At 35.5% G+C, this 25,452-nt stretch overlaps 1 protein-coding gene across 6 annotated transcripts in view; it reads left to right on the top strand.

Annotated features, from left to right (window-relative positions):
- LOC126470002 (coiled-coil domain-containing protein 28B) overlaps positions 1-25,452 on the top strand; it is a 162,467-nt gene that overhangs the window by 105,722 nt on the left and 31,293 nt on the right. Inside the window, exons 1-4 of one of the 6 annotated variants that reach the window (XM_050097468.1) lie at positions 8,849-8,974; positions 15,074-15,233; positions 21,301-21,397; positions 24,303-24,467. In XM_050097468.1, coding sequence (XP_049953425.1) covers positions 15,078-15,233; positions 21,301-21,397; positions 24,303-24,467 — 418 coding nt within the window. In that variant the 5' untranslated portion in view covers positions 8,849-8,974; positions 15,074-15,077. Of the gene's footprint in view, positions 1-8,848; positions 9,026-9,177; positions 9,538-9,559; positions 10,069-15,073; positions 15,234-21,300; positions 21,398-24,302; positions 24,468-25,452 lie in introns of those variants that run through there. The other 5 variants (XM_050097469.1, XM_050097472.1, XM_050097467.1 and 2 more) reach the window with 5 other exon arrangements.

Here is a 25,452-nt window from a genome sequence, read left to right as displayed (position 1 = left end):
AATAATTTTTTATATGAAAGGAGGTAGATAATTCTGTCTTATGTAACAGTAATGGAGGTAATATGTATTTACTTGATTTAACTTATCAGGGTAACAATTTAATCAGGCACTCTGCTCTTGCTTATTTAATATTTAAATTGAAAGTTTCTTTTTTACTTTTATATGAATGGTTTGCTTTAATTTGATTTAATTTTACGTTTCTTAGCATACCAATATTCCTGTATTATTTTAATATAAATAATTAAAATTAATTTTTAACATTAGATTTACTATATTATTATAAATTTGATTACTATTAATTGATCGTTTTATTTATATATTCATAAAAAGCTGTACCTACCTACTTTTTAGACAAAAAGAAAATATTGTATAATAAGATATTTTTATTAATCTAATTAAGTATTATAAATAATTTTAATTTGATTTATAAAATACCATCGTTTATTTAATTTAATATTTACTTCATATAATTAATTATACTAATTCCAATGATATAATTATCTTATTATATCCATTACATATAGTAACATATACAGGGTGATTATAATTAAAATTAAACTTTCAAAACGCTGAAGAAATAACATCACTGGTCAGAAGGACGTCAGATTGCAATGGAATATTTTTGAAAAGAGATAAAATATGTGGCAGAAGAAAAAAATAGTTTGAAAATTGATCAATAGATTGCGTTGTATGTGTGAGAATACGTAAATGAAAACACCTGTCATGCGCATGACCCATTGAAGGTAGTATAAACATGCCAGGTATACGGTTTTTCTCCCTTTTATGTCTGTGATGTTCGCCATGACTGTCTCAATGCAGGATAATGCTCTGCTTGTAAAGCTGTATTACAAGAATGATGACTGTACACATGTTGCTCTGCAGAAGTTCCATACACCAAAGGGTTTAAAAAAAGGCGTTGCTCTGATGACTGCTGTGTGTCTGGAGAAAATGATTCGGACATTCGAAAAGACGGGTTCTTTTGGTGTGCAACCTGGCAGATGGAGGAAACAGATTAATTTGACATCAGTGGAAGCAGTGTCCACAGCAATGCAGGAGGAGAAGAGTGGTGGTGTGCAAATGTGTAGTGCACGGAGAGTTAGCCGAACATTGGACATACCCATGAGCACGGTGTGTAAAACATCCATTCAAAATTACCCATTTGCATGAGTTGCTTCCTGTTATCCTGCCAGCAAGTGAGACCTTTCCTTTAGAATTTCTTGTTCACGTGGAAGTGGACAATGATTGGCCATAGAAGATTTTGTGGACAGACAAAGTCCACTTACATCTGACAGGATATGTCAATACATAAAATTGTTGAATATTGGCAACAGAAAATCCACACGCAAATCAACCAGTACCACTTGATCCTGAAAAGGTCACTGTGTGGTGCGGGCTTACGGCATCATTTATCATAGGGTCATATTTTTTCGGAGAGACGGGAGCTTCCGGTCCTGTTACCTGTACTGTCGCTGGTAAGTGATATGAGTGTCTTCTGCGCAACCATGTCATTCCAGCTCTCCAATAGCATGGATGTGTGGATGGTATCATTTTTATGCAAGATGGCGCACTTCCATACATTGCAAATCCAGTTAAGCAACTGCTGAAACGCCATTTCTGAAATGCTAGAATTATCAACCACCATTTCCCTACAGCCTGGCCATCCCAATCACCTTTCCCTACAGTCTGGCCATCCCAATCACCTGAGCTTAATCTGTGTGACTTCTGGCTGTGGGGCTATCTGAAAGATGTTGTGTTCAGTGTTCCGAATACAAGCTTATCTGCATTGAAGGCATGCATTGCCCACACATTCTGAACATGACCCGGGAAAGTTGTGGAACATGCTGTTTCTCGTTTTCAGCTTGTTGCACAACATGTTTCGTGTCAGTCACGCGGAAATTAATAATCCAATTTGATTTTCATTGATGCTTTTTATACGGTTTTTGGCATCAGGACAATTAAAAACCAACGTCATTGGCGATTTTTGCGGTTTTCGGCCTCAGGACAATTAAAAACCGATTTTATTGATGTTTTTATACGGTTTTTGGCCTCAGGACAATTAAAAACAGATTTTTCCCATCTAGTATGATATGACCATACCATAATGGATGGGCTTACGTAATTAACAGTATCACACCCGTACACCTATGCACACTAAGTGGTACAGTTTGTTTAACATCAGATGTATAACTTAGGCGTTCTTGAGTGATTCATTTGTCATCTGTTGTCAACCACTATTAATTATGATGCTTACAGTGGAATCTATTGCTACATTTTGTAACTATTTATTTTTCTTCTGCCACACCTTTTCCCCCCTCTGATAATATTCTGTTGCAATTCGATATCATTCTGAACAGTTAAGTTATTTCTACAGTAGTTTGAAAGTTTAAGTTTAATTATAATCACCCTGTATATTTATTATTAATATTACAGCAGTGACAAAATTTGTATTAATCACATATTGAAGCAAATTATTGTCCGTGCTATTGAAATAATCTATATTACTAAATCTATGTTTATTAATAGTAGAAAGGAAATAGTAAGTTATAAAGACAATAATATAACATATTTCTTGGGATACAAGGGTTACTCTTATCTTCATTTATATATAACAGAGAAGTTGTTGTGACATGGTGGATCTGTTTTGTAATTTTTTTGTTTTCCTTTAATTATTTTCTCTTTGTTTTTTGAACTTTTTGTGTTTTTGTAAACTATTTGATTAAATTTGTTGAAATGGATGTAATTTGGTTTACTCAAAAGTTTTATTCTTGCTTATTTCTTGACTATTTCCTTGAATTAAATGCAAGCTTCGTTAAAATAAATGATCGTTTTGCAGTACTTCGATTTAATTATTAAAGATCTTAAAGTTAACAATTGATGTTACATTGTAATTATACATGCAGGTGCCTAGGTTATATGATCGATGCAAATGAATATTATTGGTTAAAGCTGTTATTTATAATCTGAGGGTTAAATTATGATTTTTAAGGTTAAATGTAGAATTTTTTATGGCTGACTTTGTGAATCTGGATACCCTATTACTTTAATTATTAATTATTCTTATTGAGATACTGTTATTTAAGGTCTGTAGAATCCAAAGATTTGGTGGTGTCTAATTTCATGCAGAGGATCCTACCCCATGATGGATAATACATGGTGGACTGTACTTAATTTATGTGTTTGTGTACCACAGTTATCAGATAATCTTTTTATAATTGTAATTCTCGCGACTTATAAAATATTTGAATATGTGCCACGTATAATTAAGAGGAGATGGGTTACAATATATTTGTGTTTGTAATGTAGTTTATGGTGAAACATTATTAATGAATGGGCACCATGATGTAATTTAATTTAGTTAATTTAACTGATATTGTTTCTGAGGTTTTTACACATCATCCATCATTATCATTATTGATTATTCTATCGAAAATATTAGGTAAGTTAACTTCCATTTAGATAAGTCAAAACATTTTAGATGTACGGGAAAGTGTAAGTAGGAAGGTATTCAAAATATCACTTGTTAGTGATGTGTTACATTTATGCTGGTAATGTCTCTGTGTAGATCAGGATATCTTGATTACCAATTCTATTTTATTAGTTTTTTATTTACTTATTTAACAGAAATAATTTTACTTTCTTAGAACATTTTGTAGAACTGATTTTTTACATTATAGTTTACTGGTAATGAAGAGACTTATGAAATACCAATTTAAACTTGTTAAAGTAAATGTGATGTGTTGAACCTTTTGTATCAGGTTGATCAAAATTTTCTTATTTATTGACTTCTCTCGGTTTTATTGTTAATGTATCATAATTATTGTTTCCTAACTTATCTAGTTTCTTAAGGAATGATACAAATATTTAAAGATAATACGTCTTCACTTAATTTTTGAGATATAAATATTAACTTCTTTATTCTTTAAGGGCTACGTTGTAATGCTATTAACGTACACTTTGTTTGAAGTATCTTTAAGATCACATATCGTTTATAATTTTAAAATTTCATTTTATAATTATTGTAGGGTATTTATTAACATATTGGATTTAATTTTGTAATCTTGCAGTAATGACGAAATTAGTATCTTTGTCTTGTTTTGTATACTTATTGTTGTTAATTTATTATAAGCATCAAGGTAAACTTGATTTTTAACTGTTTATCAAAAACATTTACTTTTGATAAAATTTTGAGATTTGACTGGTTCATTAAGGAATAGTTTCTAGAGCCATTGTATTTTGACTCAACTGAGATAGCATAATCATTAGTCTCTTAATTAGTGGCTGGAATAAATGGCTTGATGAGAAATCAACTGTCTCTTAATAAATAGCAGCATAATTGTTTTCAAGAGCTTATGTCAATAAAGCCGATTGTGACCTTGATGCTGGATTAAGAAAAATTTTGTGCATGGGAGCTCAGTAATTAGGTGTCTGCAATATTTACATTTTTATATATTTTGACATCAGACTGGCGTGAGCCAGGTTAGTTTCTATCCTAAGTTTATTTCTTCATATTAGTATGAAATGACCATGTGGATAATTTTTGTGTTATAGATTAATGTTAATTGGTTATACTGTTTTGATAGATTAATGTGATGAATTTACGAATCATTTGATTAGTAAAGATTTTTTCTACATATAGTAGTGATACAGTATTATTTATTTACATTTATGTTTAATTGCCTTCTTTTAGTTATTTGTGTTTTAATTAGTGTAACTTTTTAACTTCATTAGAATGTAAGGGTCTAGCTTATATTCAGATTCGAAAGTTTCCAAATAAGGTAGGTTTTGCAGTTATTCCCCAACCTTTTAGAGATGTATTTAAATTAATATGTGCATTAATTTGTATATTAATTAGTATATTAAGTAACGAATAATAGAGTGCCTGAGTAAATAGTTCCTTGACAGCATAAATCAAGTACATAAATTTTACTTCCAGTATAATTGCATAAGATGGGAATCAAACTATCCCCTTTAGTATCAAAATGTACTGTGCATCATATACCTTTTGTAGTATAAGGCAGTAAGCTAAATATGCTAGTGGGTTCATACCCTATTTTAGAGGTGTTAGTCCTCCCTTTTTGATGATCAAAACTTTTCGTCCAATCAACATTAATTATAGGAATGAGCCTTTCGATTTCATCAAACTCCTGACTTGGAGTTTGCATAATTCCAGAAATCAACTTACTATCATTCAGACCTCTGTGAACAAGAAATGAAAACATAATAATAAATGAATCATTAGTTAAATATTTTATTGTTCATATGATGCCATCAGCAGTGTTATTATTTTAAATTTGATTTATTCAAGCAATATACCCCATAGGATAAGAAAGAGAATTTATCCTATCAGTAATAATCAGATCTAGATTGCTGTCAAAAGAGTGTGGATGCTCCATTGCACTTTTGATTTCCGCAAATCATGGTTATATCAAATTGAAAATGTTGTTAACATTAACAACATGACTATAAATTGCCCCAATAATAGCCCTTTTATACTGTATCCAATTAAGAACATGTATTTACATAACTTTATTATAAGAATTATTATTGGAGCAGTAGGAGATTTAAATCAAACATCATTATGACAACTTCTGGCGTATTGTCTGTTAGAACCTAGGAAGTATGATTAGATCATTAACCATTTAAGAAAATATGTGAGAACTTTATTTTATTGTCTGTTCATTACTAAGATTAATTATACTGCTATTGCTTATTTTAATAAAACAAATCCTATATTATTTTTATAATATTCTTATCGCTGTTATCCCTTGGTGGATTACTATCTTTCCTTTGATTTTTACCAAAATGAGCCAGTCACTAATGGAACCAACATAGCAATCCCAATAACAATTATAGTAGTATTAACTACTGTCATACTTTAACATTACATGTGAATCAGATTTTAGCAGTAATTATATCTTACACTGGAAATTCATGATCAGTCCCAAAAATCAGAATTTATTCTTCCTATAATTGTCATAATTCCCACAGTAGGATTAGTTTCAGAAACCATCTTTAATTTCATTATACCAAGGACTTAAGTGAAACAAACTAAACTTCAAAGTTATTAATAAAGGAATAATCTTTTAGCCCTTAATAAACTTTTACATCTCTAAAATTACACTCTAGAATCGTAACTGAATGTAACACAGAATTATGGTAAGAGAGAAAATTCTCAGAAGTAAATTTACAGTCTACTATCTATAACTTCAGATATCTTACAACAAAAATTATTATTTTTGGCAAAACCATGACGCCATTATGGCTTTATACTTTCTATTTGGTGCATAAGCAGTAATAGGATGAACATCAATAACAATACTTATTCATGTCAAATTAGGGCAACTTGGATCCTTAATAGGAAATGACCAAGTCTATGATGTTGTTATTGGAGGTCATGCATTCATTGTAACTTTCTTTATAGTAATACATATTATAATTGGTGAATTTGGTAACTGACTTGTAATATTAATAATTGGAGCACCAGATATAGCATTCTCTTGAGTAAGTGACATAAGTTTTTGATTATTGCTCCAGTCATTAAACCTTCTTCTTCCACTTACATGTAATGTGAATCGGTCTTGAGTGGGTTTAGGACCAATCTGGAGGGACTAAAATGTGTACAAATCTACACCACTACCTAGTACTGTACCCAGGCTTCCAGCACTAGAGTCCAGTGCTCTACCCAGTAGACCACAACAGTCACTGTAGAATAGTTTTCCCTCAGCAAACTAATACTTCTACTAGTCTGTGATAAGCCAGGAGACTGCCGATTCGACTACTTACATAACAGTAAACAAACAGTTCCCAAACTGGTGCAGGTGAAACAATAAAATCGTACTGGAAACTATTAAGTATGGTGAACCCCAAGGCCCAGTCCTTGGACCTCTGACCTTCATGAGGCCATTTCACACTGGCTGTCACTTCACATCATGTCATGCCCTGTCAAGATATTCTGCAGTACATTTCAAATGGCAGCATCCACACTGGGCATCATATCACATCACAGCGCCATCAAGGTTTCTCAGGAAGAAAGTTGTGATGGTTGATGTCATGATCTGTTGTTGATCACATGACCCCCAAGTTTATTTCCATCTGATACATAGCCATACTTTGTTCTGTTGTATGTCGATACCGGTTGTTATTCTAAGTCTTTGTTATTCATTGTTTTTTAATTGTTATAAACTGTTTCGTTTCATTATTCTATTGTTAAAAGTTATAATTTTATGACGAATGAAAAAATGAGTAATTGAAGCTGTGAGATAACAATCTGAATTTTACAACATTAGCATACCAAATTACTTGCCCTCTGCTACAGTTATGAAGTGGATTTTTATGCATACCGCATTAGTACTCTGTTTAATATTTTGCAATGTGATGTGCCAGACTCGCGGCGATTTCCTGTCCACGCCCTACAGCTAATCTGCGCAAACGCGGTTTGAACCGACATATTTGAGCAATTCCACTCAAACCTTCCGCAAATCTACTGTTCACACCAAACAATCTGTCTATGCAGACGCATGAGAGAGTGCCTAAACGGTGGAGATTGAGTATGGAGACCGATGAGACAGTTAATTTGTCCAATTCAGAAGTGTAAAGGCTGGTGCTATTATACCAGTTAGACATACTGAAAAGAAAGCAGCAGAAATTGATGCATGAAAATAAACAATGATCCTGAATCCATATTCCACTTTTCTACGTACATATAACAGTATAGATAAGCCACTTTGAAGGTCAGAGAAAAGCTTGAGCATGCTGTCTCCTACAGGGATGTTCCGAGGAAAAGTACTGTGGAGCCCTAATAAATCTTCACGATGTGGGGGAGTTACAAACCATTCTCGGCTTACTGCGTCAAGAGTAGTACATTTATGAGGTTTTTTGAATTCTTCCTTCGAAAGAACGGACATCAACCGCGTCAGCAGCTACGAAACACTATATATAAATTGAAAGGGGATTATTACTGTCAGCTGGTGCGGCACATTAAGCGGTACCAGCAGCAATGAGCGAAAATGTGTACCGAACCGGGATTCGAACCAGGGATCTCCTGCTTACTGGGACGGTGCAGTGGTTGCCGCAACTGTCTAGCAAACAGGAAATCCCGTGCTCGAACGGTACACATTTTCGCTCGTCGCCGATGATTCCAGTTAACGACCCGCTGCAGATAACAGCAATATTCCTCCCTCCCCTATAGTATATTCATGAACTTGCAGACCAGATTCGCCCGCTTGTAACTATTTTTGACATGTAGCATGAGGGCTCGAGTTTCCTCGAGCTCTTCCAAAAATTATGAAGAAGAAGAAGAAGAAGAAGAATTTATGTATCCTACCACGACACGTAGTCCGATCGTTGTGGTTTATATCAACTTCCAACAACGCGCAGTCACCGAGTTCATACGGTATTTCATCATGTAACTGTCATTAATTAAAGACCACATGGCACCGTTCTACAATACAAAAAATTATATACTCTTTTACTCTCGGATATATAAATTTTCGTCATCAGTTACTTAAAACAATGCTTTTATCTAAAATCTGATTGCCTACTGTGTTCCAGCGCTACATAGTGTTGCAAACTGGAATTACTTGATGCGTTTCTCGTGAAGGCGGCCCTTCTGAGTGTGCGCAGTGCGCAGATATTAGCTCAGCCTCAGACAGATCGTGACGTGGAAACGGGTCAAATACAAGATTGCACAGCATCTCATATTCATGTATAGAACTCCTGTACAGAGAAAGAAATATGGCCCAAAAATATTCCGAAATTAATTTTACCCATTCGAAAATGATTTTCAAACGAAACGTCGTCCTTGGCAGATAAAATATGCGCATTTCCATACCCTAAATTTTTGTGTTCGTTTTTTCCTTGTCCATGCCACTATAAGCGCTGCGGCTAGAAGCTCAGTTCAATATGGCGTCTGTAATACAGCTGTTCCCGTTTGTGATTTAGTCAGCACAATCGCTATTTCACATTAATGTTTGAGGTAGACAGCTTCATCCTCAGTCTAATATTTCTGCGTCTCCTTCACTGCATAGTGAGTCACTCTGTCCATATTAGCTGATTTTTTTTTTTTTTAAAAAAAAAAAGAGCCCTAACTTCAAAATCGAAGCTACTTTCTAAAACGGTTCTACTTTTACACAGGAGCGAAAATCTATTGTGAAGTTTTTGTGTGGAAAACCGACAATTGGAAATGAATTTCCAGAATCCAAGAGAAAGAGAGAGAGAAAGAGAAAGAAAGAATAAGTAGCAGGCATAGAATTTACGCGATGCGCTAACTTCGGTTATATGTATAGTACGTTGAACTTATAAACCGTTAAATGCGTTTAGCACACGCCGATTCGAAAATTCTCAGTTTCGTGGAGAATTTCTTGTTTTGTTGCATTACGTTGCTGTGTTTTTTGTACTATTTGCGATGATCGAGAGGCATGTGAAAGGCAACCATAGCTAGAGAGCTAGTGAGTTACGTTATCTAGCTGTAAATGGACCTTTCGTGAGAGAATGCTTAGTGAAGCGAAAGACCAATCGAAGAATAAAACATCAACATCGGTAAGATGGCCGTACATTATGAGGAAGCATGGTAGTTTGGAAATGGCGTTGGATTTTTATTTTTGCTGTACAAATTATGTGGACTGTGGAACATAGCAGCACAAATACTCAGTCATATGATTTATAATGGTTACAAGTTTCTAGATGATAAGGGAGCAACAGACACCGCGCTTGGAAGATAATCGTGAAAGTTCTCCTTTTCTTTCTTAATGTAAACAGTTCGTGTTCATCTCTGAGCACCAAAATCCATTTTCTATTATTACAAAACGCTCGAATAGCACACAAGCCTAGCGCTTTGAGGGATAAGATAAAATAGTTCTTGCTGTCGTTGTGGTAAACAAGGGTTGCTGAAGTAAAATAGATTTACGTCAGCAGAGCATACATCAAAATGTCTGAAAATAACGCAAAAACTTAGTAGCTGATATTTTTTTACGGACCTTGAGTAGGTGAAAAGGAGCCGTATTAATATTTTCTTGCATCCGCAAGTTACGGTTTTGTGAATAGTCATGGAAAGGAACATGTCTAATGCTTGTAAGTGCTGACAAAAATACGTAAGTTGTAGAAAAAAACTGTATCTAGTACTGATCTGAATGCTAATTGTGTTGAATATTTTCCCTACGTGATCTAATTCTAGAAGCTGAACTGTATATTTTGTTGTTTTTATGTACGTCCTAGTGTGATCATTAAATTTCAAATATTTGGAAATACAGATGTCTGTTCTTTTGACATTTTATTTGATCTGCAATATCAGCCCAGTGATAGTTACCCTTTGTTTTAAAGCAGACCGTTATTTGTTCTCTTTAGCTTGCTATGTCCACACTAAGTTCTGTGATGAAGTCACCATTAATGGTCCTTCATACGAATATTCCATGTGTGTTCATTGTCACCAGGAAAAAGATTTCTCCTAGTGAATTCATTTAATTTTTTTTTTTTTTTAACAGCTACAAAGCAAACATTAATGATTTTGTCAAAAAGTATGGTATTAAGCAAGCTATTGTCTTGGTTGTTATATAATTTGTACCAAAGAATTATAATTACTGTGCTTTAAAGAAAAACTAATTTTTAGCAGACTGCACAAATTTGTGTTTGAAGAGACCTTAGGGTACAAATGTCCATTGGTGTGTGTAGTATTTCATGTCCAGTTGATTATGATGTACAAGTGATGTGTTCTTATGTATTGCATGGAGAGATGAGGCTGAGAACAATACAGAACTTAAAGTCCTTAGCATTTGTTTTATGCTGTTATATGTAATATTACAGACTTATGATGTATTTGCTGCATACAATGTAATAGCGTGTTTGGTACGCAGCATGCCTTATGGTCTTGTAGTGCTAGTGCACAGCACTCTAGTGTGAAACTACTATACTTACATATTTAACAAATAATAAAGCAGGATATCACTCTTGGGGTCCTGGATAAAATTATCATAGTCAAGGACCTGAAAGAGACAAAACTTAACTCCTCTCTGCAGACTTCCAGGTTTTTTTTTTTACAACAAAGGTAAATTTCAGTCCACAGCCTCCAGGCTACCATGTTCGTTAGTACAAAGTTATTTGGCTGTCTCGTTGCTGTCAGGAGGCAATTTATAATAATTAATTCTCAGAATTTTTTAGAGATGTAGCAGTGTTACTGAGGTGTGCCTGACAGACAGATGTGTTGAATTAGTCTGAGGCAACAACCTGAAGTCACTGCTTGTTTATGAATGTAGCTAAGTAAAGATGTTGTTTTAATATTTAAGACATGTATCATAACAAAATTAAGAGTGCTTTGTGTTATTGTACAGACACACCTCTTAGAACAGTTGTAAAGCAAAATGGTTTGTGGCTGCATAGTGCTGTCTTGTTGAATTCTGAAAATGTTTTAGTTACCATAACTATCAGACATGAGTGCTTGTATTATTTATATACTTTACTGCAATAAAGTACCAGTAATGTCAGTTGAAATCAGGAGTAGTCAAAGAATTGAGCTGTATGGTGTACACTAAGTTGTTTGCCAATTCTTATGGTCCTGTTTCAATAAGTACATCTTCTGATGAGAAAACTGTGCTATTTGCACTGCATGAATATCTTAATGTAGTACAAGCTTAGTGTAATAGTGTTTGCAGTGATCAAAAGCAGAACCTAAAGATGTGCTTAAAAACATTGTAGGCAAGATAATTGTGAAAGATCCTTGTCAATCTGTCAGATTTTAAATTTTACATCATTTTGATTATTGTTACTTTATTGAACAACAGCCAGTAGTGTTTATTTACTTGATTCTTACCTAAAACAGTTTTCAGTCTTACTCAATATGTGTAATATCGTAATGTATTTACCCAGTGATCATTTCAGTGACATATGATTTGTTTGCTTAATATAAGGACAAACATGAGTCATATATTAACAGGAAGAGTACGTAACAAGTGGTGTGCTGTAGCCATACTGCAGGAACCATTGTAGCATTTTTCTGCCGTGATATAGGAAAATTTATTTATCAGAAAAGCTGTTTCTGTGAAAAAAACGGAAGCAGGTGGAGGGGAAGGTGCAGCTTGCAGCTATTCACACCTACAGGTTGTCACAAGGGTAGTGGTCAATATTCAGGGATATGACAGGAACGATCACTTGGGGGGGGGGGGGGGGGGGGGATAAATGTGGGCTCTAAAGTGCATAAGTGCATCCCTTTCAAACTAAGGGCACGTCTTCAGTGGAAGGGCTGTTTTTCAGTAGTGAAGATGTAAAAGTTCTCATATCTCATAAGGTATACATTTCAGAACACTTGTTTACTAGACATTTTTTTCTTGTTTTGGTCTGTACCACCTCCTCCCAGAATATGGAAAGCAAAGAGCTTGCAGAAAAAGAGATTTGCTTCTCAGTTTCAAAGGTGATTTCAAAAGCCATGGAGCTGCTCCTTTGCTAATTGTCTGTTACTTTTCTTCAGTGAAAATTAGAAATTAAAAATAGGTTAACAGTTTTTGAAAGATTAAATTTTCTTCTTGTGGTATTAGCTCTGAAAATATTCTCAAAATTTTTGAGTCCTTAAAAATTACTCCTGTTACTGATATCTAAAAACTTGCGCGTCAATTTCTTTCTCCTGACGTGTAACTGTGACTTTTCTTGCTTGTGGATGGGAACTACATGTGCTATTTAAATCGGTAAGATTCACCCACTTTCTGTGTTCCTGTAAGCTGCTCTTGAACTTGCATTTGCCATTCTCTGAAATAATGTGCTTTCTTTGAATATTCCAGTATATTTTTTGTAGAAATAATGGATGATTCCATGTTCAGTAGCTCAAACTTTGGTAGTTTTGCAGGAAACCACATTACTGTTCCCCACCAAAGATAAAGTTCAATGAATAGAGGTTGGCTTTCTAGTGATAATAGATGTGTATATAAAGGCTAAAATACCCTTATGGTCTCGTCCTTCTTGCATTGTCTGTGGATGTTGGCAGTTTGTTGATGTTGGTTGTAGCCAGCTGAGTGATATAGTGCACATCAGAGGGCAGGTGGTGGGGCAATTCACAGAGTGACAGTGTGAGGAGCAGTGTACCTTCTGATGCTCCAGCCAATAGCGTCATTCTGCTGTGTCTGCTAGTAGTAGTAGTAGTAGTAGTAGTAGTAGTAGTGGTAGTGGTGGTGGTGGGTGCCAGAATACTTTTACTGATCTGGTTATCATGAGTCGTGTGGTTGCATACTGGTTGATAGACTGACTTGTAGCACAGCCCAAGGCCTATGTTAGGCGGGACTGTGACAATTTGGTTGAGAGTTGGTGAAGTCAATGGATGTGAAAGCAGAAAACCTGGTTGTGATGACAGACTACTCTATGGCTTAGCCTGAGGTCAAGATTAAGTCACAGTGTGATAACTTGCTTGTGAACTGATCAAGCCAATGAGCCAACATGAAACTAAGATTGCTATGATAGATCGATGTGTAGCATAGCTACAAGTATATGTCTATCATTGCAATAACCTACTTTTATTTCCAGTTTTATTGAAAATTACTATGATTTGGTTAAATACCAATGCTCTAAAACATAATATTAGCTAACTTTATGTAAATACCTTAGATTGATTGGACAAACTGTTACCAACAGCAACATGCAACAGAAAATCTGCCAAACCTTTAAGTGCAATTTTACCACAAGGAAGTAAAATTGAAAGCCAAGGCTACTTTTAGTGCCAGACTATAGTCTTCTTGCAGTAAAAGACAAACACTGTACATATGCTCTAAAAAGTATATTATTGGGATTAATACCAAATTCCTGGGACACATTCTGATGAAAAGCAGGTCTGAAGACCAAGGGCCACAGGCAAACCTTCTTTTCCCCAAGAGTTAAAAATCAATTAATATCAAGGGAAGTGCTACCAATTAATTGTTATTTGACAGCTTTGTCTGTGAACAAGGGCATCTGTTTCTCCTGGAATTTGTTTTTGAGAGGAGAATAATATCTTAATGGAGAAGAGAGATTACAAATAGAAAGCCTGTGATGATATTTGTGGAGTACTTAATTTGTCAACAGTGTCACATTGGACATTGTTGCTGATAATCACGCTAACTGAATGGTTTGTTCCTATTAAGATTACTAGTACGTCCAAGTGTTGTATGTTAGTCACAATACAATGTGATTCTTTCTTATCCAAAAAGAATTTAGCAGATTATCATAGATCTAAGCTCGTTCACCACAAAGCCTTAACTATATTAGAAGTGATATCTGCAGTGACTTGAATCATAATCAGCTACATTTGGTTTTTTAAGAAGTATTTGTAAATCTTTGTATGCCGGATATGAGCTGTTGTGGCATGAAATGAGTCTGCTCAGTTTATAACAACACACAGAAACGCAGATCAGCTGGTGAGGTTGACTGAACTGAAGATCAAATAATGTTGTAACCTTTTGATGAATTATGAATAGCATCCTATGCCTGATAGTGAGGCCAGAACAGGCGAGAAGACAAAGTCCTGGATAGCCTTAAGGAGGAGAAGATGATCTGTTAGCGTCTTGGCATGAGCTGTTCATTATAATACATCTCTTTCTCAGTTGCTGGTGTTTGTTAATTGATTCGTGCTGTGTGTTTGAAATGTGTGTTACGTATTTATTAGGCAGGATAACTATTCATCAAATGGAAAAAATACTGAGCAGTGCACAGGCATGTAGAAAAAACAGAAAATTGCTTAGTTTTTAGATAACATCATTTGTGAGTAGAAATTTATCCTTGTATGCATATTGTATTCCAGCCTGAATTTTCTGTCAATAAAATAGTTAATTTTCCGTGTGTTAACTAGAAAGTACTTGCCACATACGATATAGTGTTCATATTGTTATATCCTTTTTCATTCATCATCTGTACTTTGCAGCCTTGCTGTATATATTTAATTTTGCACAGCAGTGACATGACATCACAGCTGTAGCTGAAAAGTCAGTTACAATTTCGGCTGTTCCAAAGGAAGTATTTTAGAGCAGTTTTAAATGAAACATATCCCAGCGGAAATTTATTGCTGACATTCCCAATTTCACAGTGTGGTATGATAGCAACAAACATAAGTTTTATTACTGTCTCACAGAGTCATGGCTGAAGGTGGAGAGGAGTGTGAATTACAACAACTTGTGCCTCCTGACGATGACAGCCGTTTACAAACTAAATCAGGAGAAGTTACTCCGCCTGTTACCCCTGGAATCAGCAAAGTCACTCAGACATCTCCCACATCGCCAGTGAGCAATAAGGTGTCTTTTGCTATCTATTAAACTTCTCCTTAGTATAAGTTGTTTCATACATAAGACTGTCAGTGAATTACTTGTTTGAGCATTAGTTAATTTATAGTTGAGTCAGGGCCTGTATGTTCTATGTGTTAGATTATCATTAATATTTAATTGGTAGTGTGACATATTGTTTATATCATGACTACTGTTACAGGGGCACTGGTAAATGATTCTTACATTAGACTAATATAATTAATAATAATAATAATAATAATAATTTGTGTTCTTTGTGTTGTGTAGTTTAATAAATATATGGAACAGATTCAATATTGGAACTTTTGAGTTATGTAAGTGTCGTGGAAAGGCATGTTAGAATAGCAAGGTGTGTTGTGCACTTCAGCAACTATTGGGATTAGTACAGGCAATCTGCATTTGTCAAGTGTATCTGATACCAGATGCGACTTGCAATTTGGGCTTTGACAGGTTAATTGGTCCTTTTATCTTAGCCGATATGAAATATGTTCTAGAGGCACATATTTCTCAGTGCATGTCATTCAGTTTATGCACAGGATGGTTAGATCAGATACGATAATGTGTTCACCTGTTAATCTGTGTATTTTTTATGAGTCCAATAAATATGGAAGTTATGGCGCTGAGCATAGTGACCCAGTAGTCGAGACCCAAAACTAGTATTCAGTAGCAAGACTGATATACCTGTCTGGTAATACTGATTTAGTTTATATATAGTTTCCCTAAATCATTTCAGGCTATTCCAATGGACAAGTCCATCAAAAAATATTACACAAATTTCCTGGTTTATCTTCATACAATTTGAGGTTGCGCTTCATTTAGAATGAACTTAGTAATGTAAAATCACTCTTTCTTTCTATATTGAAGTGTGGTCTCACGTGCGAAGTATTATTTACATTGATTGGCAGTTGTCTAATTTGTTAATTTGATGATCATTGCCAGTTTCAACCTTCAGATCTGTAAGAGTGGGTTACAGTATAACAAATCAAATAGTAAGGTGTGTTTCCACTTGCAAGTAATTACCACAAATAATTTCTGCAAGTACTCGCCAAGATGTTTACATTAGAACAAAAATTTGTGCAAGTTTACTTCTGCAAGTTACTTGGGCAGGTTAATTTCAGAAAATTTCATTGTGAGATAGACAAGTGGTTGTTTACAGCATCATGTTTAAAAACCAAAGCAGCAGCCATCGTTGTTGAATTACTATTATTATGAACCCTCCAGCAGGCATACCTATTGTCGCACAAAAAGGCACATGTTGCAAAATTTACATTTACATTCGTCAGTAAAACAAAGCCTGTGCTGAACAAACTGCTATATTTATTGAAGAATGCAGATCACATTCTCTGTCTTCAACATTTATAACAAAAGCTTTTGCTTTTTAGTTCTTTTAATAACAAATTAGCCAGTTATTCTGACATACATTCACTTTCATAACAGCTTTCACAGATAGTTTGTTACGTAGCGTGCTGTTTACAAGCAAAGTTATTACATCTATCATATTTAGTTGATGTGGATGAATTCTTTTGACACCCACAAAGGATACACATCCAGTGTTTTTTAACTATAGGTTGAGGGTGCTGATCTTTGGAAGTCAACGTTTCAGCATGAAACTGTGCAAGAAATACAGTGAGATCTACTGGCAGTGATTTGAGTGATTCTTTCATAAGACCTTCCGCTAGCTTGTTGAGATAAATATGTTGTTGTGAGGTTGTCTCTGGCTTTGTGGGAAAAAAAAGCAGTACTTGTGAATTAATTTCAGCAGTGTTAAGAAAAAAGAAAAAAAAACATGCCAATGGCCATCTCTGTGTAATTCTTGAAATTGTTTAACAGGTACACATTTGATCTAAACTCCACCTTTTGTCACACTGTAATCAATTATAATTTCATGTTTGCATGTTTATTCATCTACTGTCTTTGTATCATTCATAGTAGGCAAAAGTATGACAGCATGATTTTTATGAGGAATGTCTGAAACCTGCTGAAACCCAAACATTGCACTTCCAGTTTCTTTTGTTTTGTTTGGGAGAAATTCTGGAGGAAGATTGTGTATGTTCTTCTTCATTGTACCAATGTGTGTGATTTTATTATGCAGCAAATATTCAGGAAGGGTGTAGCTTGTGTACCAGTTGTCAGTTGTAAGGTTTCTTTTAGAATTTCCTGCAGGCGCCACAACTCTCTTCACTATGTCCTCAGGAGCATTAGATACCCGATACTGCCATTCTGATTGCATGCTACAGTAAACCTCCAGATTACTGCAATGAAATGTTTTTGCATTACATAGTGCTAACATTTTTATCCCATATTTAGCTTGTTTCCTGTGTATGTAGTAAATCCATCCACAGTGGCCTCTGAAAGGGTGAAATATTTCATCTATTGTGTTGAATTCACTGAGGCTGTAAAACTTTGACAGTTATCAACAAAAAGGTCCAATAATGTATAAATTGCAGCAGCTTATCAGTTTCTCTCCTATCGTTTCTCATTTCCATGTCATCAAGCTGCATAAAGCATAAAAGAAATAGAAACATTTTGTAACTCATAGCAGCCCTAAGCAGTTGCATTCCTGTTCCCTTTGCCACCTAGAGTTCCAATACTTTAGCACGATGGTCTTTTTCTTGTTCCAGTCAAAAGAATAATGCCAAACACAGCCATTATTTTGTGTCTTGGTGTTACTTTATTACCACTTTTGCGCGAGAATTGATTTGTGTCTCACTGACTATTGATTTGTGTCTCACTGTCTATTTATATATGTATCTTTTGTATAGTTTACAATTTCATCAATAATATCAAGGAAAATTATTTTCAGAAAACCTCTAACTTCATCAGTTATATCCATCACATTTCTCTTTGGACCTGGTAAATTTGCACAATATTTTCTCTTGATTTTTGACATTTTAGCACACTTGCATTTACACCAATGCATAACTTTGTCTTTTCCAGTAAAGATCTCCTGCCCATCTGCTATCTTGTAGAGATCATCACAATCCTCACCGTCAAGTTCAGGTTCACTGCCATGGTCCTTATGTTCAATGTTTTCTTTGAGTAGTTAGCATATTTCCTCATCTGATACACCCTTTGAACTGAAACAAGACATCAAAAGAAATGAAATGAATAAATAAATTCAGATGCTAGTTTAACAAAGTTAATGCTTACAAACTAAAAAACTATGAATAAGTACACTTCTCTCTGCATATTGACTACCGGAACAAAGCTTGCAATTGCAACTGTCACACTAACAGGCCCACATTGTACTTTTTACAGCATTTGACACCTCGTTGATTACTGTTAAGAAAAGAAACTGAGAAAGCTTAGCAAAGGAACTGAAACCAATTTAAGATTGTTGAGAAAACATAAAAAATGGAATACATGGCAGCAGTGGTGCAATAGCTAAAGGTTAAGGCATTGATTGAGCATAAAAACAGCTGCTGTTGCGATTTTTACAACAGTGCATCTGCTCGAGGGTTAAAGAAAAATCTTAAAAAATTTAAAACTTTCTGAGAATGTCACATGGTTTTGAACATCTGTCTTTTACAGAATGAAGTATTTGGAGATGGGATACAAAAATGCAGCAAACTATATCGCCAAGAGGTCGCTTTTTAATTACTCTGTGATTTCTGCAAACAGTATTTATTACATTTTTTTACAAGTGTGGTGTAGTTATGTTTATGCTAACATTAAATAATCAGTTAAAATTTAAAGACATCTGTATTGCCATTCTGCTTCCCCCTCTGGTGAAAGAAAGTAATAAGTAAATTCATTTTGTACTTCTTTGGCTGACAGTGGCCAAATGTGTGTGTTGGTATAGGGATTCCAGTGATACATTCATTTCAGCCCATCTGTCTATGTTCCATTCTGTTTTACAGCACTGATGTTTTTGTACTGGGTTTCCACACACAAAAATTCTGCAAGATTGAGAAAAATGTCCAGCAACTAACTTGTTTGGCAAGTACTTGCAGCTTTCAAGAAACTACTTCCACTAGCTTGCGGAAGCCACTCTGGAAGTTGAAGAAACTTGCAGAAGTATGCTTGCTGGGGTTGTTTTCACTTCAAAGAATTCACAGAAGTAGCTTTTACAAGTGACTTGTGAAAGTTTACTTGCTAGCTTTAGATACTATACTGTGCAAGATGAGGATTTCATGTGTGTCTTCATACATTGTAACCCACCCATAAAGATCTTAAGACAGCCCTTAGAGGACAAAAGAAGTAATGTTAATCAGAATTATCTTCCATCTGTGGTTGGAATAATAATTATTTTTTTTTACGGTTGCTGTGTGAATCTGATTAAGACATAGGGTCTACTGCTGTATTATTGTTATATTAGTACGGTGTCAATATGACATACAACTTTGTTATGAATGAAACTGCTTTACAGAGTTCGTGAGCAGTATTCCAGTTGTACAAATCCCATTTTACCACTGGAATGATTAGACATTACTGTTGGATAGGTATTGTAAAAGGAATTCACCCCCACATCATATCCAGTACTGAAGTACAAAGAACAATAAATATGTCATGTCTGTAATGTACTTTAGTTTACTATGTAGGCTGGTTGCGCTGAATTTACTAGAAGGTTTAGTACAGGGGCAGCCAAGAATTTGGCTTGTGAGCCATGGCGTGGTGAGAGTGTCATAGCAGTAATTATGTCAGCGCAGTTCCTCTGTTGCCACGTCATGCCATCTGAATGTGAGGAGGGGGAAGAAGGGGAAGCTGTGAACACGTCACATGTAAATGGCAATGCAGTCTCAAAGCAGCAGCTTTTGCTACACTTTCAGGTGATACCACCCACACAAACCTTCGCCACTGGAAGAGGCATTTTGCTGCCACATTCGATAGATTTTCGTGTCTCTGCAGTGACTTCATAAGACATGCACCAGCAGATAATGTCGCCATGCAGAACTAAATCACTTGAATCAGTCCACTTTCTACAACTTACTGCTGTAATCACTAAATATGTCTCTCTCAACTTACTAATACGCCAAAAAATGGCAAGCAAGACAATTGTTTCAATTTTGCCCCTAGATATACATTGCCTCTGTTCTCGCCTCTCATTGGCTATGTCAAAGAATCATCCCATTGGCTACGTGAAACTGACACATTGCCTATGAGCACTATATAAGCACTGTTGTGACTGCTGCTGGCCCTGATCGAGACCTTAGCTTAATTTTTTAGCTCTATCATTGCCAACCAAATCTTTAAATTCTTTCTGTATGATACTGTAATGTCATTTCATAGCAAATTTGCAGTACCCTTTGCTTATGGACTGCGTAATAGATATTGAGAATTCTCATTCCTCCCTTCTGTCATTCTCATTCAATTTTAAAGATTTGTGATAATCATTAGACTGCCTCTTTTTTATGCAAATAGCCACTGGGCCTGTGAACATCCATATCGCGAACAAATAGCGAAGGGAAAATGGCACTGTACTGAAGAGAGTTGTGATGACAGAAAAAAAATGCCACACTACCATACTAAATGAAATTTCGTGCTGTACCTGGTAATTCTGAAGAGGACCTAGCAAAGCAGAGACAGGCGGAGTCTATGTCCACCCGCCCATGGTCTGCACACATGGCATGCGCACAGTTTGGTATGCCTGGAGTGGTCCTGCTGTAACAATTCATACCTTTGTTGCTGTAAATTATGGAGAAGTTTGGGGGCAGTGATATCACATTGTGTAGTAATGCAGAAAATACTCTAAAAATTAAGTTGGAATTGGCATGGAATCGTGCAAAAAATTTGAAACATTGTTTTCTTTCTTCTAGAATTCATTTGTCTATTTGTCTCTTCTCCTGTTTTCTACCTCTCTCTTCCTCCTGTTGAAGGGACTTTAAAAAAGTTGTCAAAGTTAGAGATTCAAATATGTGTGCTTCCAACATGTTGTGTCTCAAGCTTTCTTTCGTTATTTCTCATTCAGTGATTTGGTAAATAAAGGCTATTCTTCCATATAAAATATTACTTAGTTAAATGTTATATGCTTTTTGTGCCACAGCTTGTTCATTGTCATTTGTGTATATCAATTGAAAATTTACAGCACACCTTTGTATGTAACAAACCGTATTTGCAGGTTTCATCAGGGGGAGGCAGCATCCACGGCTCAGCGACGTCACGTACACTAAATAGGACAGCAACTGCTCCTTCGATAGGAAATACCCCTTTAACAGGTAATCTGAAGATGCATTTTTGATGCTAAAGTTCATGTCGTGTAGGAAGGTGGCCCATTTTCAGCCATTCTGCACATCCCCCTCCACTAGCAGCCAATAATATTCATTTTCTTTCAGAGTGATTAGCAGAGAGTTACAGTTAGAGTGTGAGAATCTCGCATCTATATGCTGCACTATTACCGTACTTCACGACAACCAAAGTATTTGTTCAGCTGTCAGTCTGTGTCTGTAAATGTTTAAGTGTGATTTAAAAAAAGTCGTGTGGTGGCAGTAAATGTGAAGTGCTTCACAAGCAGGCGAGGTGGATTATTTACCGCATTTATAACTTTTCCAAACGTGAATTTGAAAGCAGGTCTTCTACTGTTGACATTTGAAAACATAAACACGGACTCCAGAACCATGTGGTATCGGTGAAAGAACTGAAAGAGAACTGTAAACAAAGCTGTCAGAGCTGTAGAAACCATAAAAAAGTTGGTTTTGTGTCACCTGGAAAATCATAGAAATTGCAATGAACCTGTAACACAAGTGGATGGTTCTAACAATGGTATTTTAAAGAGCTCCATGTGAATGATGAATGCCTCACATCACAAAAACTTGTTAAGTTATGCATGAGATAATCGGCTTCAATGGTAAGCGCTTCATCGATGTGAAGAATTTTAAAAGACTGTTCCAGATATGTTACGAAGAAAGCTTGTAGTTCAAAGAAGTGACATAGCTGCAGCACGAACTACATCCCACATAAAGATTCAAGGTACAAGACAAGGCGATAGTTGAACAGTGTATTACCCTGATGAAACGTGGGTCAACTAGAATCATTCCAGGAAGATCTGCTGGAAAATGAGTGACAGTACTGGCGGTTTTAAAATTCTCATAGGAATAGGTTCTTGGATAATAATTCTACATGCTGACTCTTCTTCTGGTTTTGTTTCTAAGAATAAAGTTGTATTTACATGGAAGAAAAATGGCAGTGACTACTATTTGGAAATGAATGCTGTCAGTTTCATGACATGATTCACAATTCTTGCCATACCCTGCTTCGAAATTGGTCATTGCCAGTTATAATTCAACTGTTATAGAGAAAGCAGTAAGTAAAAACACCAGAAAAGCGGATATTTTTCCCTGGCTCGAAAATAAAAATATTGAGCACAGTATAAACCAGACTCATGCTGACCTGCAGCTCTTTAATTTATACAAGTCATGTGACAGAACTTACAAACTTGACTTCCTTGCATGTGAATGGGGCACACAGTTTTGCATTTATCCATGTGTCACTGTCAGTGTAGCTCAATGGAATTCATTTTGACAAAGGGTTAAGGGTATGTGGGAGGGGGAAAGAAAGAAAAAAAATTCATGGTAATATACAGTGAATTGCTTGTGCATGAGGCAATAGACAACATCCCACCTGTAGCGTGCGCACAGTCTGTGCAGCATGCTGAAAAGCTTCAGAAGGAAGAATTTGACAGGGAGGTGATGATGGATATAAGCCTTGAACCTATCATTGTAAATTTACCATCGGATTGTTTGGAAACAAACTCAAATAGAAATGATGATGATGTTACGGTGTAGACTTTATAAGAAAACAAAAATATTTCTCAGTTTTAAAGACTCATGGTTTAAAAAATGTGTTTGTCAACATATCAGTTGTATACATAATAATGAGAACTTCCTAGCCTTTTCGATTAGGATTTTATATCCTTTGCATTGTGCAGACTATAATGTTCAACGTATTGCTGAAGGAGAAGTGAAGCTTCCCTCACCATGTTGTACCCTCTAATAACACGCGAGAATGCATCTGTATAAATTCGTCAGAAGTCCGATATTTCCACATGTAAACTGCTGTCATGTTCAAGGCACAAATTGGATAAGGCCCTAAAATGACAATAACTGTTACTCGTCAAGATATCGGTGGTTTTGGCTGTTATTGGTCAGCATTCCCTGGAGCTATTCACAGATGCGGGTTAATTGTTTGCTTGTTCAGTGGTTTATAAATGTGGTCCCCTCATTGTAATGTCGAACGCCTTAGTTTACACTCATAATGCCCGTTAATAATGACAACTTGCTGACTGTTTTTACGATAATCTTTTACATTAGCCTTTCTGCCACAAATTCTTTTTTACGCACGGTGATTGCACTTAACTACACACACACACACACACACACACACACACACACACACACACACACACACACACACACACACACATTTTCAAAAATTATATTGTGTAGAAGCAGTTGTCAAGTAAATATAATGATTTCAGTTTGTGCTTGAAGCTAATTTTTTGTGTATTAAATTTTTACTTATAGTGCAGTTCAAATTTCAATAAATGATAATTATTGCAAACAGTTTTGATGACCTTGTCATTAGACAATTGTCATTGTGAGAAAAATTGTACTTAAAGTATTCACAAAACTGTGTCAGCTGTTCTCGTCTCCCGTCATGCAAAGTAAATCTGTGGAGCAGAGGACGCAATGTCATCAAGATGTGGGTTAATGTTTCTCTGATGATGATTGATCAAAATTGGTTTTAATATTTATTATTCCCCTCATAGATCTGAACATATGTACCATAGGCAAACGAGTCTGACTGCTGTCCGCAGCAACGTAGTTCGGCTAAGAGGACTTTGTTTGCCTGCTCTATGCTGACGCGCATGCACAGTTCTCATCCCCCCACGCTTCCTTTCCGTTCCACCTATTTGCGCAGAAGTGCCATCCTACGTAACATAGACTATAGTTCCTCTTAATTTAATAACTAAATCTTTTTGTTTGGTTATTGAAGATTTCTGTAAAATTACAAGAAGAAAACTAAAGTGTAACTGCTTGTAGATTTTACATTCCTGCTATTTTTATAGAATACTGACAGGTTTTGTCAACTTTCAGAATTTATCATGCATCATCTGTATTCAAGGAACTGTTGCTGGCAGCCAGCCTTTGCGGTTGCTGTTTATCAATGAGAAGCTTAGCCATGAGAAGCTGAGCCGTGGTCCATCATTGTCAGATGCAGGCAGTGCTCGTCAGTCGAGAGATGCACGCCTAAATCCCGCTGCAGCACGTCTTCACAACACAAAAAGAGGTATCTCTTCTTTCTGAGGTGACTTTGGACTGTTAATATTATCATCATTTGATTGGTGCTTTTCTATATCATTTGCTTTTTTTATCAGGTGGTATCATTTCTATTTCCTGCAGTTTTATTTAACTAGATTAATGTCATTTATTTAGCTGCACATTTGCTTTTGTTTTTTAACCTTCTGTATAATGGAGTAAAGTTGTAATGTTTGGAGACATCCTTTTGTAATAATATTTTTACTTCTGTTCAGTAGTTCGAAGAACTGCGTAACTTCATGTGAATCAAATATGATTAAATAACCAGTTTATATCTACACATTGCCATACTGTGAACCATCTCGTATTATTCAAGTGGTTACTAGGAGAGTTATGTGGACCGTTTGGATATGACTGTAGCATATTGCTTGTCAAAATTTTGAGCACAGTCAGTTACAAAAGAAAGAATATTGGAGTTATATTTACGGTGCATTGCAGTATAGTAGTGCTCAACTAAATCAAAAATTGAATAAAGTGGGTGGCTTTGTGAAGATAGTTTTGAATATCAAAGTCACTTAAAATGTGTGAGGTTGATGATAAATGGTGACACGTACCTTCTTTTGACTTGAAAACATATGTTTCCAATTAATTGTAGGTTGATTTTAAGTTTAATGTAAAATAATTGTGCAACTTACATTAAAAAATACATGATGGAGTAGTACAGGTGAAAACCATGATACCTACTAGAAAATGTTGTAGAATGTACAAAGGATTGAACTTTGAACCTGTGAATTATTGATTTAACACCGAGTTGCCGAGCTGTACACGCCATGTACTATACAGGGTGAGTAGAAAAGGACTTCACAACTTTGGATAATATAGAAAATTATTGGGATAATTTACAGAATTGGTAGATGTGTCATTTTGTAGCAAACAGTATAAAGTTTGATTCACATAGTGACGTAGTGCATCAGTACCGCATTCTGACACCAGGAGCGTAGTACCCAGTTACTTTC

This window comes from Schistocerca serialis, chromosome 3 (assembly GCF_023864345.2).
Source record: "Schistocerca serialis cubense isolate TAMUIC-IGC-003099 chromosome 3, iqSchSeri2.2, whole genome shotgun sequence".
In the NCBI taxonomy this organism is placed as follows: domain Eukaryota; kingdom Metazoa; phylum Arthropoda; class Insecta; order Orthoptera; family Acrididae; genus Schistocerca; species Schistocerca serialis.
This window is presented reverse-complemented; position numbering and strand designations above follow the sequence as displayed.